At 42.9% G+C, this 13611-nt stretch overlaps 2 protein-coding genes and 1 non-coding gene across 3 annotated transcripts; 1 reads left to right on the plus strand and 2 right to left on the minus strand.

The window, feature by feature from the left end:
- Positions 1 to 3099: 3099 nt before the first annotated feature.
- On the minus strand, positions 3100 to 4073 carry LOC115688508 (late embryogenesis abundant protein At1g64065-like). The gene has a single exon (XM_030614334.2). It carries the CDS (start codon positions 3877 to 3879, stop codon positions 3244 to 3246), a length of 636 nt encoding a protein of 211 aa, XP_030470194.1. The 5' UTR covers positions 3880 to 4073; the 3' UTR covers positions 3100 to 3243.
- A 3884-nt stretch (positions 4074 to 7957) lies between these two features.
- Positions 7958 to 8061, plus strand: LOC115688530 (U6 spliceosomal RNA). Its single transcript, XR_004006579.2, has one exon. It is a non-coding gene; the product is annotated as a U6 spliceosomal RNA (small nuclear RNA).
- A 3079-nt stretch (positions 8062 to 11140) lies between these two features.
- Positions 11141 to 11749, minus strand: LOC115688502 (uncharacterized). Its single transcript, XM_030614328.2, has one exon. The coding sequence runs from the start codon at positions 11747 to 11749 to the stop codon at positions 11141 to 11143; it is 609 nt and encodes a 202-aa protein (XP_030470188.1).
- Between the last annotated feature and the right edge of the window lie 1862 nt (positions 11750 to 13611).

Consider the following 13611-nt stretch of genomic DNA (forward strand, 5'->3'; position numbering starts at 1 on the left):
TTCACTGAAAGAAATTGTTGTTGGGTTACACAAAAGAAGAAATTCCAAAAATATATGTGTAAAATTAGACAGATCTAATAAATTTAATGTTTTAAAGAAGATTGTTGCAATAGAAAAGATTCAAATTTCAATATTGAAACGTACGAAAAACAAGGCACAATTACAGACTTTATACATTTGTCCATGGATACAACGTATGTAAAAACAATTAAGTAATTGAGGATATTCGGGGAAGAAAAAAAGATCGAGATCCTTGTTATATTACATTATAATACTGGTAAGCCATTTCATATGGGGACGATTTCACATAATTTGAAGATGGGCCTTGGATGATCATTGTCTTGGCCCACATTCTATTGTCCATAACATTAAATTCTAGGTAAGTAGTTGTGTTCATTTGATGCTTTCAAGTTTGATTAATGGGTCCTTAGATCACTAAATATTAACTATTTCAGCAACTATATGTTATTGGTCTGAAAAATTGGTTAGTGCAATCATAGTCGGATTAAGGTTGGGCTCCCGGGTCATAAAACTTTTCATGAGCCTGCTTTTGGGCCGGTGGGGGCTTTAGTACATTAGACTGCTCATTAAGTTAATCAAAGTTCAGAGGAGAGTCACAATGTTCCAACACATTTTCATTATGGTTGATTAATGATTCTATAAATTGTCTTTCGTCATAGATGTAACTACATGCAATACGTCTGTTGTTCGATATATTGGTATAGTATCAATTATGTGTATGATATAGCTATGATGATTGATGGGAAAGGCTGTACCGGAGCAAACAAGTGATTAGTTGTTTATACGGTATACTGTGTTATGCAGGAGACCCAACCTCTCTACTCTGATCATTGTCTTATTGCCTGCTGCACAGTCGAGCCACACAACCCGCCATTGCTAGTCGCAGCTTGCGTGACGGTGGCGGTAGCGGAGGCGGAGGTGGAGGCAAAGGGGTTGGGAGAGGAGAAAGAAATGTGTGTTGGGGTAAGTTTCATTAGAACACAGTTATATTTTGGTCAAAGAGACAACTCTTCCAGGTAAAATTAACTCTTAACTTTAAAGGATGCTAATCCTACCAAACAAAATATAGAATCTTATGGGGTTGTTATCATGTAGATTACCAAAAGTCACCTGAGTGACATTGAGTAAACATGATCACAGATGCCTGATCCCTTGCCGAGTCCGCCCCGGCTCGAAACGCAGTTTGGGCCCCATGGGCCCACAAACTTAGGCCCATGGGGCCCTTCTGGGCCCGATCATTCACGAAGACGCCCGCCGCCCGGCCCGTCCGGCCCATCGATCGGGACCACGGTCTGCCCGGCAAGTCTAAGCCGGGTTTACTTAACGGCAACGAATGTTGTTTCTATGTCTTCCCTTCTTCGACAGACCAAACACACGATGTTCACGCGGACACCGATATGAGCAAATCACCTTTTGGGCTATGCTTGTCGATGCTCCCGCACATCCTCCCTTTTCCTTAGCCATGTTGACAACTTCACCTACCAAGATTTCATTAGACCGCACACCTCTATTGCGCTCAATCATTCGACTTCTCCCTGAAATCCAGCACTTGACGTGTGAAAATTTAAACAAAGCACAGCCCACACAACATGAGATAGTTTATTCATAGAAATTCCTGTTTTGGCCGATTGGATCCTCGTAGCTTCTCCTCTCCCGCTTCTTGCCGCCTCTACGCATTCAACATGTCGGATCATGAGCTGGAACTTTTGAATGCCCATTTTTTTTTTTTGGGCTCTTTCTTTGAGTAAAATCGCTATGTTGTTGTTGTTGTTGTTGTTAGGGAAAACACCACTAAAAATCTCAAACCATATTACTTGTGATAAATTTACCATGAATTTTTTTTTGTGACACGAAAAACCCCAAACTATACCCCAATCATTAATCCGCCGACCACGGCGGAGGGGAAGAGATAAGAAAAAAAAAGGAAAAAAAAAAGAGAAAAAAGAAAAGACGAAAATGCCCATGGATAAATGTATTGTGGGGTAAATGTATCACAAGTGGCATAGTTTGGAGTTTTTTGTGTCACAAAAAAAAATTCGGGGTAAATTTGTCACAAGTGACATAGTTTGGGATTTTTGGTGGTGTTTTCCCTTGTTATTATTATTGTTTCTACCTGGAAACTGGCAGTTTGCTTTTGTGACATTTTGGTACGCTTACCCAAAAGACATCCTAGTATTGCCAAAAGCTCAAGCCATCGAAACCAGAAGAAACAAAGGCATCGCAAGAAATTAATCTCCAAAGACCAACCAGACTATATATGAATATAAATAAAAATATATATACATTTGCAGTACTTATATAGTTGTATTGATGAGCGCACATACACATAGAATTTGCCAAAAACATGTGCATTATTAATACAAGAGCGAAAGGGATGAAATATAGGGGTGATCAGTTCCCGAATTGGACCGGTTCCACCCGTTAATCGAGGATCGGGAATATATATATTTTTGCACTGCTTATAGTGTTGTACCGATGAGTGCACATACACATAGAATGTGCCAAAAACATGTGCATCGATTGATATTTAATACAAGAGCGAAAGGGGTGAAATATAAGGGTGATTGGTTCCCGGATTGAACCGGTTCCACCCTAAAATCGGGAATTGAGAATATATATATTTGCAATACTTATACAGTTGTATTAATGAGCGCACATACACATAGAATGTGCCAAAAACATGTGTATATGTTGATATTTAATACAAGAGTTGTAAAATATATGGGTGATCGGTTTCCGGATTGGACCGGTTCCACCCCAAAATCCGGTACCGAGATCGGGATCGGTCCCGGTCCCGGTCCAATTCCCGAGACCGATCCCAATCCCGAGGTGGACAAGTCCAATTTAGGGTTTTGGCAATTTCTTTTTCTTTATTCTTTAAAAGAAAAGGAAAAAAAACATATCGATTTGGTCCGGTCAGTTCAGGTGGTTCGGTTTTGCACCTAGAAAAGGGAACATACTCTTTATTCCTAGTTTAAAAAATTAGGAACCGTGAACAGGACCGCTTCCCGCAAAACCGCTCATAACCGCCGATTCAGTCCGGTTCTGTGCACATAATCCTAGTGAAATATATGCAAATTACAGGAATCAAAAACAGTAAAATTTGTGCAGATATTTCTTGCCCTTTTCCTGGGCACATATATGATCAGGAATTGATTCGGAGAGGTATGTTCATCAAAAGAAGGGCAAACCAAAAATCTAAGAAGAACAATCATGCCTCTATTAGCATATCAAATGCTGGACTCTGCGGTTTGACAAATCAAGGCTCATGGTGCAATTCATCACCGACGTCAACCTCCTCTTCACAATCTTGATCAGATGAACCGTACCCCTCAGCTCTGCGTAGCTCGTCAGCTCCAACACGTTGTCGCTCATGTCACTGCTCAAATTCTTCAGATCGCTTATCCTGCTCGACCTGACCGCGACCACGACGTCCACGTGCTTTGTCTCCCTCGACCAGACCGTCCCGTTGCCGAGCGCCTTCTCCCCGATGACCGTCCCGTTGTAGCTCATGGTCAAATTGCTGTTCTCGAACTCGAACCGGCCGAAGTTGGTGTTCTTGAGCGTCGCTTGCACGGCGAGCGTCGCGTCCAGCCGTGTCGCGGGGTAATCGCTCGTGTAGTTGAGGGACTCGACCGACACGTCGAGCAGAGCGAGCTCGGGGTGGGCGGGGCGCAGCACGATCAGGGAAAAGATCAGGGCGACCACGCAGAGGACGACGAACGCCGTGAGGAGGTACACGGGGCACTTGCTGCTGCGTCCGCGGGAGGACGGCCCCGGCTTGAACACCTGCGAGAACTCCTCGTCGCTCCTGCGGTGGAACTTCGAAGGCGGCGATGGACGAAGTTGATGAAACATGCTCGCTAACGGAAGGCGTTTGGGTTTTTGGTGTGTGAAGCCACTAATGATTGATGGGTCTCTTGGCGACTTTTTGGATTTCTTGTGTGTGTTTTGCGTTGGAGAGCGTATGTATATACGAGTGTGGAGAGGAAATAAAGAAGCGACGTGTGGATCGAGTTGATGAGCCTTTTGACGAAGCGGTGGGGAGATTACTTAGCCGGCCATTCCTTGGAGAATCCGAACGCCGTCCTTAGAATCTTTCCGAAGTCCTGTTCGGATGCATCACCATTTTGTACGCCCAGAAAAGGAAGGAAATCTGAATGACACGGGAGAAGAGAATGGATATGTCATCCTGTTTAGATTGACTACCCTAAGTTTCAACCGTTTTATTGGAAAAATGATCCGAAAAGTCATAAATCCATTTCTCTTGTACTAATTTAGTCGTAAACTTTTCAATTTGAAAAAATTTAGTCCTAAACCTTTTGATGATTTGTCAATATAGTCAATTCGATCAATTTTGGCAGGATATCGCTGATATGGATGCCGGCATTCCTACGTGATGTCGTGACCTACCTTTCGGATGAATCACCTACACCTAGGGTTTGGCTAATGGATTATTAAGCTTACTTCTAGCTCGGGCTCTTCTAAACCCATATCAATTCGCAACTTAGATTCAATCTTTAACATGTAAATTAATTTCATTTTGTGAGTCGTCACTAATCAGTTTTTTATGGAGTCTTATACGAAACAGAGATAAACATACATAGAAAAAGATAAATCAAACAGATGAACATTTATAGCAAAAGATTAGCACTCAATATTCAAAGAATATCCACTCAAGCTCAAATTTGGAAAGAAATAAAACCGACACCCTTATCCTAAGACTTAAGGATTAAGTTGCCGATTTTCCGTGCAATTGATAACCATATCTCATTGCTATAGATTGAGCTACGATTATACGCGCATTGCCGAATTAGGAAAATTTCCTAATTGGCTATGCCTAGAATATCAAGATATTCATGTTAGATCACAATATACTCAAATAGGTAAGATTTAAATATGGATAAGATTTTTACCTAGATTGAAGATTTGATTCAAAATTGGATTCGGCGGTTACAGGACTTCGGATAATGACCGGCAGTGATCGATGGCAAAAGGGTTCTCGGCCTTGGCTTTTTATGGCTGGCCGACGGGGGGAGTTTCGGTTTGCGGGTGTGAGGGACTCGGCTCAGTGGTGATGTTCAATGACGATGTCTATGTAGATTAGCTTAGGCAGTGGCTTTCGTCGTTGAAAGGGATCGCTGCTATGTGTGGTCATGACTGGAAACTCACCGGAACACCAAACAAGATGCAAAATAGAAGCAACTGTAGCTATGCAACTCGGTGAGGACTGCAAAGGGTAGCGACTTGTCGTTGGGGCCTCTCCATGGTGCACACAACTTCGTCGACAGAGAGAATCCCTTGGTTGCTGTCATCGCAAACCAGGTGTCGGTGTAGATCGGCAGGTTCATGGCTTGGGTCAGGGTAGCAACTCATTGGAACTCACGGCTGGCTGGATCGGGAAGGAGTAGCAACGGCGGCAAGGTAGGCGCTCGGCAAGGGACGGCTGCATGCAAGGTGGCACAGCCATAGGGAATTCACGGCTGATTGTGGAGGAACTCGGTTGAGAGGGGTCTTGGTCAGCGCTGACACAGATAAATTTTGAAAATTTTAATGTTTTTGAAAATTTTAATTTTTTTTTTCCTTCTTCCTTCTCCAGTTGCCGGGCTTCGTGATGGCCAGCAACCAGCCACAAGCAAGGGTCACCCTTGCCGGCCTCAAGCGAGGCTTGACCAAGGCTAGATCCGGCGAGGTTGAGCCTCGCCCAAAGCTCCACTTGGCTGGTGAGGCCAACCCTCAACAGCCGTTGTCGAGGCCCGGTGTTCGGCTGAGGAATAAAGGAACAAAAAGATGAAATGAAAGAAAATGAAAAATGAAAAATAAATAATTTTAAAAATTCAAGAATTGCAAAAATTGTCAGCGCTAGCCATGTTAAGTCGGATGACCGATGTCCACGTTAACAATTTTTGGTCAAAATTGGCTAAAATGACTACATTGATAAATCGTCAAATGGTTTAGGACTAAATTGACTAAATTAAAAGGTTTAGAACAGAATTGGCACAAGTGTAATATGTTTAGAACTTTTTTTGGTAATTTCCCCCTTGTTACTACTTCTAGCCTAAAAATAATGGTCCGTGTTGGTAGCGTAAACACTTGATTTTTTTTTTTAGAAGGCCAAATACTTGTGTGGACCTAAGTATGTATGAATTAGGTCCATTATAACCGTTGAATGTGTATACTCATAATCATCGCTGTTGATTTTGTAGGCTGATATAGGGAACCCACACGATTAATGCTCATGATCATTTTGGGTCCGTGGAGCTAGGTCGAGACGAGACATTAGATATTTCAGTACAAATCAATGATAAATAGATTAACTCCTAGCTGCTCACTTTGGTTAAATAATCTTTTTGACTTAGCGTAATTAATCACGGTGTATAATATTGAACATGAGTGGACCAAAGTATAAGTTACTCAGAAGTAGTTCAAGCTTCGCTAGATGATAATTGAAGATCGAAATGTTTGAATTTGAGAGAACTCGTGAGCTCGAGCTACTCAAATATCTTGTCGAGTTAAACTCGAATAGCTCTCGCTCATGGAAACTTTCTTCTTGATTATTGATAATTGGCATAAAAATGAGTATACCTTTTACCGAAAAATAGAAAGAAATAGACAATACTCCTTTTCTTTTTTTTTAGCAGCACAAGGTGGTAAGATTCTTTTCACAAGTGGCAGACCAGACTTGTTGTTTGGAGGACGGGATTCATGATTCGAAAGTACCGTAAATTGTCAGATCTGGTGAGATCCACCTGAAGCTCACATTAGACCCGCCATCTATAATGGTTCGGATTCCTTTTAGCGCGTACGCGTATAATAATTTCTCCTTTCCTTCCTCTTTCTTTCCCTTAATTCACTTTTTTGTCCTCTGTTTGCGTAAATTTCCTTCAGTCACTGTCGAGACTCCGTTCCTGCGAAGGTCGGCTACGCGTACTGAAATGAGCATGTCGAAAGCTCCTCTCGAGCAGGTTTCTTCTTGTTCTTTTCTTTCTCTTCTGGATTACGCGAAATTCAACTCCTCGTGGGGTCCAACATATCGACATCAATCAATGTGAAACGATCAGGACTCCCGCACAATAATTACATCTGTCGATTCAAGCTTCTTCGAGACTATCTGTGTTCACTGTGATCGAGAGCTTCTGGGCTCGAAGCCCAGTAGGGTTTCTCCACCTCCTTAGCACCGCGCTCGAGCATGTTGCGCTGGAACTTGCATGCGAAGTAACGGGAACGAGCATGGGTCCAGCCATTGATCTGGATCATGCAGAACTTCTGACGATAGCTTTTCTTCGTGGGAAAGATTAGCCCCACACGTAAAGCTTGACTTTTGAGTTTGTGTGCGTTTGTTTAGTTGGAAAGAATGGAAGTGATTCGCGAAACAAAAGGGGCCATCAATTCAGAGATGTCGATGTCAATATCTCGGGCTCGACATCTCTTAGGCACTTCCGCGTCTATGTATTCGCGTGTATGAAAAAAGCTGAATTTGGCTTACTAAATTACGAACGAATGTAACAAGTCCTAAACCGACATTATTACAATTTAAAACGGGGGGTGTGAGCAGAGGAAATTTCCTTTTCCGTGAAAAGGAAAGATTTTACTTGACACTAGGGCCCATTAGGCCAACATGACAGAACTTTTCATTCACGATCTGCAAAAGTGCAATGTTCTTCACTTGCTATGACAGTGACAATTGGACATCTTCAAACTGAAAATTACAGAATTTTGGCACAAGGGAGAACAATATGCCGTTGCCAACAATTAGAGTGAAAAATGTGAACCCGTGTTGGGTTTTGGTCTTCAGATTTTTCTAGGGTAATCTGCAAGCCCACCAGAGATACTTTCGGCCCGTGATAAAAGGGCTTAGACTAACTGTGAAGTCCCACATCGCCTGCGGCCCGTAAAACTGAACACTTCATATGTAGCTATCATCCAGCTACTGGTTTTCTCTTCGGAGACATCCGATAAAATTGGAACGATATTAGCATAGATTAGCATGGCCCCTGCGCAAGGATGTCACGCACAAATCGAGAAATGGTCCAAATTTTTTTTATCTCTCTATGTTTTTTTTTGCCCTTTCTCACGTTGCGGTGTTTGTGTTGGTCTTTATCCCCTGTGTCTGTCTATTGTTCTTATTGACAGCTACGAACAAGGCTCATGTTGCAGCGTTGGTCTTTAGTCTTCTTTCTGGTTTCGGATTGTTACTATAGACAGCTCAACCAAATTACTGGACTTATCACAGTTTGTTTCTCAGGTCAAGTCTCTTACAGCTGAGGCCGAAAAAGGGTATAACCTCGAGATCTGCTGACTTCGTGCATTTGTATTGTGACAGTCATGAACTTTTGACAGTTTATAGAGTTGATAGCTGATTGCAAATCCAAGTCGACAAAGATATGCAAGTCAAACAAAAGATAAAAGAGGATAGGTCAAGTGGACCGTATATGAACTTCTTGATCAAATTAGGTTGCCACACTCAAGCTTGACTAACTAGAGCCTCTGTTTTCATTGGTCTATGCGTCGAAAGGATGAGAGGAAAAGTTTCGCGACAGCATCATTTGGGAAAATTAGCGAGGCCTGGAACTGTCTTTACATTTAAGTGGTGCGGACTCTCTGTGGCCCCCTATGATTTCACCGTGTTATGTTAGTGAGGACAACAAAAACAACTAAAGAAGAGGAAACAATCCCATTGTGCAGTGATTCCCCCAGTCCCAACTTGAGTGGAGTTTGACATTGTTGATGACGGGCCCGCAGGAAACTTATTGCGCGCGTTTGAGTCTCGTTGAAGCTCATGAAAATAATCGGAGTCAAGCCCTGAATGACATGGAATACTTTCAGGACATGCCGGTTCTGAAATTCCGAATCGATGATCCTGCTTTCACATGTTGGACTAAATCCCCGAGACACGAGTCCTCAGCATCGCCCCATTGTGAACTCCAAGTCATTGCTCAGTCTCTTGGCGAGGGCTAGCGTGGCCGTGATGCCGGAGGGAGCGGCGGAGACAATCACGATGGCAGCTTTGCCTTTGGGCACGGTGTAGTGTCTCAAGCCCATGCAGTTGGCGGTTCCTATCACGAGCCATTGCAGGAAGTGGGACCCTGTCTCTTCTTGATCTGATTCCTCTTGAAGCAGAATGATTGGTGAGCTTTGCTCATCGCCTCGTGCTTGAACGAGTTTGTGGCAAAGAGGACACGGAGTCCGAAAGCTCGACTTAGCCCCCCAAAGTGGACTCCCTCTGTTTTCAAAGTAGGATTCATTCCCCAGGACAAGACCCAAACCAAGAAACATAATTTTCACTGATGCTCTATGTAACTATGACTCGTGGACTAGGGGCGGGCAAACCGGACCGGACTTGTTCGCTCGTTTCACGACGAGGAATACCTTTCACCGAACCTTGATTTTCGGTTTTTATTAAGATAGGTTATGTGGCTTGATTTCTAGAAGAGTTATGGCGAAAAACAGAGTGTAGTACAGGAGTATATGGAAATGGATAGAAATCGAGTGGATTGAAAATGGATCTGAGATCAACAAAGTTCCGAGCTACGTTACAATACTCCTATGAAAGCTGTAAAGGACTTGAAAGTTAAACAAAGCTGCAGGAAGTTGAAAATGCAGGAAGTAAAAGTACAAAGGAGACTAAAGTGCAGATAAGCTTGAGTGTTTTTGCATTGTTCTTGGTGTCCCCCTTCCTTCTTTCTTCTGAATATTTGTATCTCCTCATATCCTGCAACTACTTATCGGTTACTTATATGTTTTCAAACTTTGAATTTTGGCGCTTCCAATAACTGTCTTTTCTAACCACGTTTTTTCAGTTTTATTGTCCGCCAAAACTTGATCTCAACAGCTGGGACAACTTCAAATTTGGACAAGTAACTCCCCACAATATGCTCGTGCTCACTATTTCCGCTTTTTGCTCATAACTTCCTCGCTATCGTGATTTTCGTGGTGGCCGTGATTCATCTTTACCGATTCTCTATAATTTCGGTATATTCCCGAAGTGTAAACTTCCCGAATTTCGGAAAGAGTCAACGTCCCGAGGCATAAACGTTCCAACGCTCTTTATATTCCCGAACTATGACTTTTCATGTTTCGGTAAACATACCGATATTCATCAACTACCGAATTCGGGATATGATGCCATTCACGCTTGCTTCGCAGCCTTTTTCCGAATCTTATCCAAACGTATTTCGGAAGATGGTTGATTTCCATTATACATCAGATTCGGCATTGAAGCCGACTCAGCGTCTATGCCGATTCTTATTTTGGTGTCAACAGGACCAAACTGGCCTATTTTAAGCGGTTCCCGGGGCACTGATCCAGTTTCCGATTTCAATACTAGTGATTTTCGATCCGATTCCATGGAACCGCCACTCGGACCGGACTGATTTTTTGTTCTTGCAGCCTCTTGCATTTTGGAGTTCTTTTTGGTGGGGTCCAATGCTTTCCGCCATTATATATCACAATCAGATTAGCCAACATACTTTATCAAGCAAGGTCTCGATTTCAGTATAGGTAAACTCGCAGTAGACAAATGGAAAAGAACAAAACGCCTTCAGTTTTCAACCAAAATTAAAACATTTTGATCACAGAACTCTATCTGTGAAACCAAACCATCGGTTCCATTGGCGCACTCGGAATCGGACCGGATCAGTCGATTCAATTCCCAGATTAAGTGAGCCGATTCTAGATTTCAAAAATTGAGAACCAAAACTGGTTACAAGCTAAGTCCGGATCGATAGGATGGGAATGCCCTTCAAATATTATAATCTAAATCAAGACCGACTCGCTTCATTCATTTTTTTTTATTTATATGTCTAATCCTCCATTATAAAAAGTTTCCCTCGAGGAAAATGAAGAGTTTCTTTCCTTGTTTGTTTTTTTTTATCGAAAACCCTGTCGTTTCTAGCCCATGATTACGTAAGAAGCAGTAGTGACTCAGACTATTGTGCAAAATATCTCTTAATGATTGCAAAAGACAAAATAGCATTGCGCAGCACCTATTGGCTATAACAGTATAGGGGGGTGGAACAAACACTTGGACATAAAAAAAAAGAAGAAAAAATACACGACAAAATTAAAGAAAATACGCGAGTATACGTATTTTTTTTTTGTTTCCGTCTCCCTCACTTCCTCAGTTGCATGCCCAGGCCAGGACCTGCCTCGCCGGCACGAGGATCGTCATGCTGCAATCCATCACCGACGTCTTCTTCTTCTTGAACATGAACATGACCGTCACCTTCCCGGTGATCTCGCCTCCGCTGTTCAGCGAGATGACCCCCGAGCTCAGGTCGATCCCGAGGCCCGGGTTGCTGGTCGAGTTCGAGGAGTCCAGCTTCAAGTATACGCCCACGTCGATCTTCTTGGTGGACTTGAAGTTGGCCTTGCTCTTGGGGATGTAGACTTGCCCCACCGGGACGCCGTGGGAGGTGAAGTAGATGGTGGTGGCGTCGTACTTGAAGGGTCCCCAGTTGGTGTTCTTGATCTGGATCGGGGCCATGAAGCTCATGTCGAACGAGGGCGAGGCCGGGGTGCCGACGGTGAGGGTCTGGATCATGTCGGGCGGGGCGATTCTGAACTTGGGGGACCTGAACTTCATGATCACCAGGACGAAGAAGAGGCCCTGGACGACCTGGAAGATGACGAAGGCGATGATGCCGATGGTCCACTTCCTCCGCTTCTTGCGCCTCGCCTCCTCGTCGTCCATCGCGTGGAGCGCCTCGTGGTCTTTATCATCCGCCATCTGGGCGTCTCTGTGCGCTCTGTCCCTAAAGCTTGGATGGATATCTATGCGGAGGGAGTGTCTGCTCGAGCGAGTGACGATGAGAATGAGAGGATGAGACGAGAGGCTGCTAAGGTTTTGTCTCCTATATATCTGCAGAATTGGTCAAAGAGCAACAGCTGATCAGACGACTGAGAGCAATCGAAATCGCTGTCGTTCGAGACCGGCGTTGAATCTCAAGAGCCAAGCGCGTAGCCCACGCTCGGAGTCCTATTGGAGCCATCGCTTCTAGATGAAAAGCGACCTTCTGGTGGGGGCATTCTTCTGCAAGAAAACGAGAGAAAGAGCGAGGTCCTTTCTCTCTTTTTCTCTCCTTTCCCGTTCAGCCATGGGAAATGCAATACTCATTGGTAGAGGCTTCGATGACGTGAATTGATCCCACTGGTCAGCTTTGCCCTACGTTATCCAACCGGTGTTTGAACGTGTGGTGGAGAGGCATTGTCAAAAGACGAACTGATCGAAAGAGCTTGTACACTTACTTCCCGACCCGTGGACGTATCGCGATCGCGGCGCGAGATATTATTCGATGAATCTGATATCCGTGCCGAAGCGAAGTGGATCTGAACCTTCGGATTGGGCAGGGTCTACGCGGGACGTGGACCTCCCACGAAACCTTATCTTTTTCGGTAGGTCGGATTTTGTTTAGTGTGTACGCTACACTCGTGTTACGGATTGTCCGTGATGCAATTGAATTTAATTTGTTTGCCGCCACACTAAATTTGAGTAATTAAGCACCCTTTTATGTGATGCGTAATTAGAGGAATAGAGCGGTTTAATTAGATATTTCAAGATGATCGAGTATCGTACAAACTAAAATGAAACAAATAGACGCCAATGAGGCGTGTGGCACATTTTTTTTTTTTATAATCCAAATGCATGAACATGGAGATCCGATCATACCAAGCAGAACAACCCAGTCTTGCCTTTTTTTTGGTTAAAAAACAATTTTTTAAATTTTTAATATTTTATCCAATTTTCTTTTTCCTTTTTTAAAAATTTTTCTATCCTTTTTGTTTTTTTTTTCTTTTCTAAATCTTCAATTCTTTTCTTGATGTGGCGTCTGGTGGGTGTCGTGTGTATCAAGAAAGAGATAAAAAAAAGTGACAGTTCCACTATAATCAAATTAGACAGAGATAAACGAAGGATTTGATGGTGTTGATTTGATAAGTTTTAGAATACGAATACATTTTCGAAAATTGATTACTCGATCGCATTTTCGTAACAAATTTAAGGACTTTCGGCATCCGTTAGCTAAAAATATATATTAGCAAACTCTTAGCCTCCAAACACGCTTGACTAGTTTCGTTTTCACAGGATATCAACATGGAAAAAAGCTCTGACCAATATATACATGTATACACACATATAATTGGAACAAAGCAAAGAGAATACATTCCCGAATATAATTCTGAATTCTAATCGATCTGATTGGTGATTGTTATACAAGGTCTTGTCCCAACCCCTCCGCTCTGACTTAGCCACTCCACCAAACAGAAGAAAGGTCTTCAATTTGGGTCGTCTTCGAAGTTACAGGATTTGAAACGGGGCCCACCTCGAAAAGCTTTCGAATCGTGGCACGTTCGTTTCACGAAAAATAAATAATTTGTAAGATATTTTCTTAATAGTAATCGCTTATATCGCTCGGAATAATCAGTTAGCGAGAAATATTTTCATTATCGCTAACAATTTATGTCTAAACATTTTCGTGGACTGTGAAAAATATCTTTCGTTCATTCATTTTGGTAAGCGACACAAGCGCTCGTTTTTTGGACCAGATCATTCATTTCCCAAGAAACAAAACGAAAGCCGTACATGCATGAAAA

This window comes from Syzygium oleosum, unplaced genomic scaffold (genome assembly GCF_021117445.2).
Source record: "Syzygium oleosum isolate NSW1041296 unplaced genomic scaffold, Sole_v2.1 Sole_v2.14, whole genome shotgun sequence".
Lineage (NCBI taxonomy): Eukaryota > Viridiplantae > Streptophyta > Magnoliopsida > Myrtales > Myrtaceae > Syzygium > Syzygium oleosum.

Bases quoted from the DNA above. Each gene is read 5' to 3' on its own strand.
- LOC115688508 (XM_030614334.2), bottom strand. From the start codon at position 3,879: ATGTTTCATCAACTTCGTCCATCGCCGCCTTCGAAGTTCCACCGCAGG.
- LOC115688502 (XM_030614328.2), bottom strand. From the start codon at position 11,749: ATGGCGGATGATAAAGACCACGAGGCGCTCCACGCGATGGACGACGAG.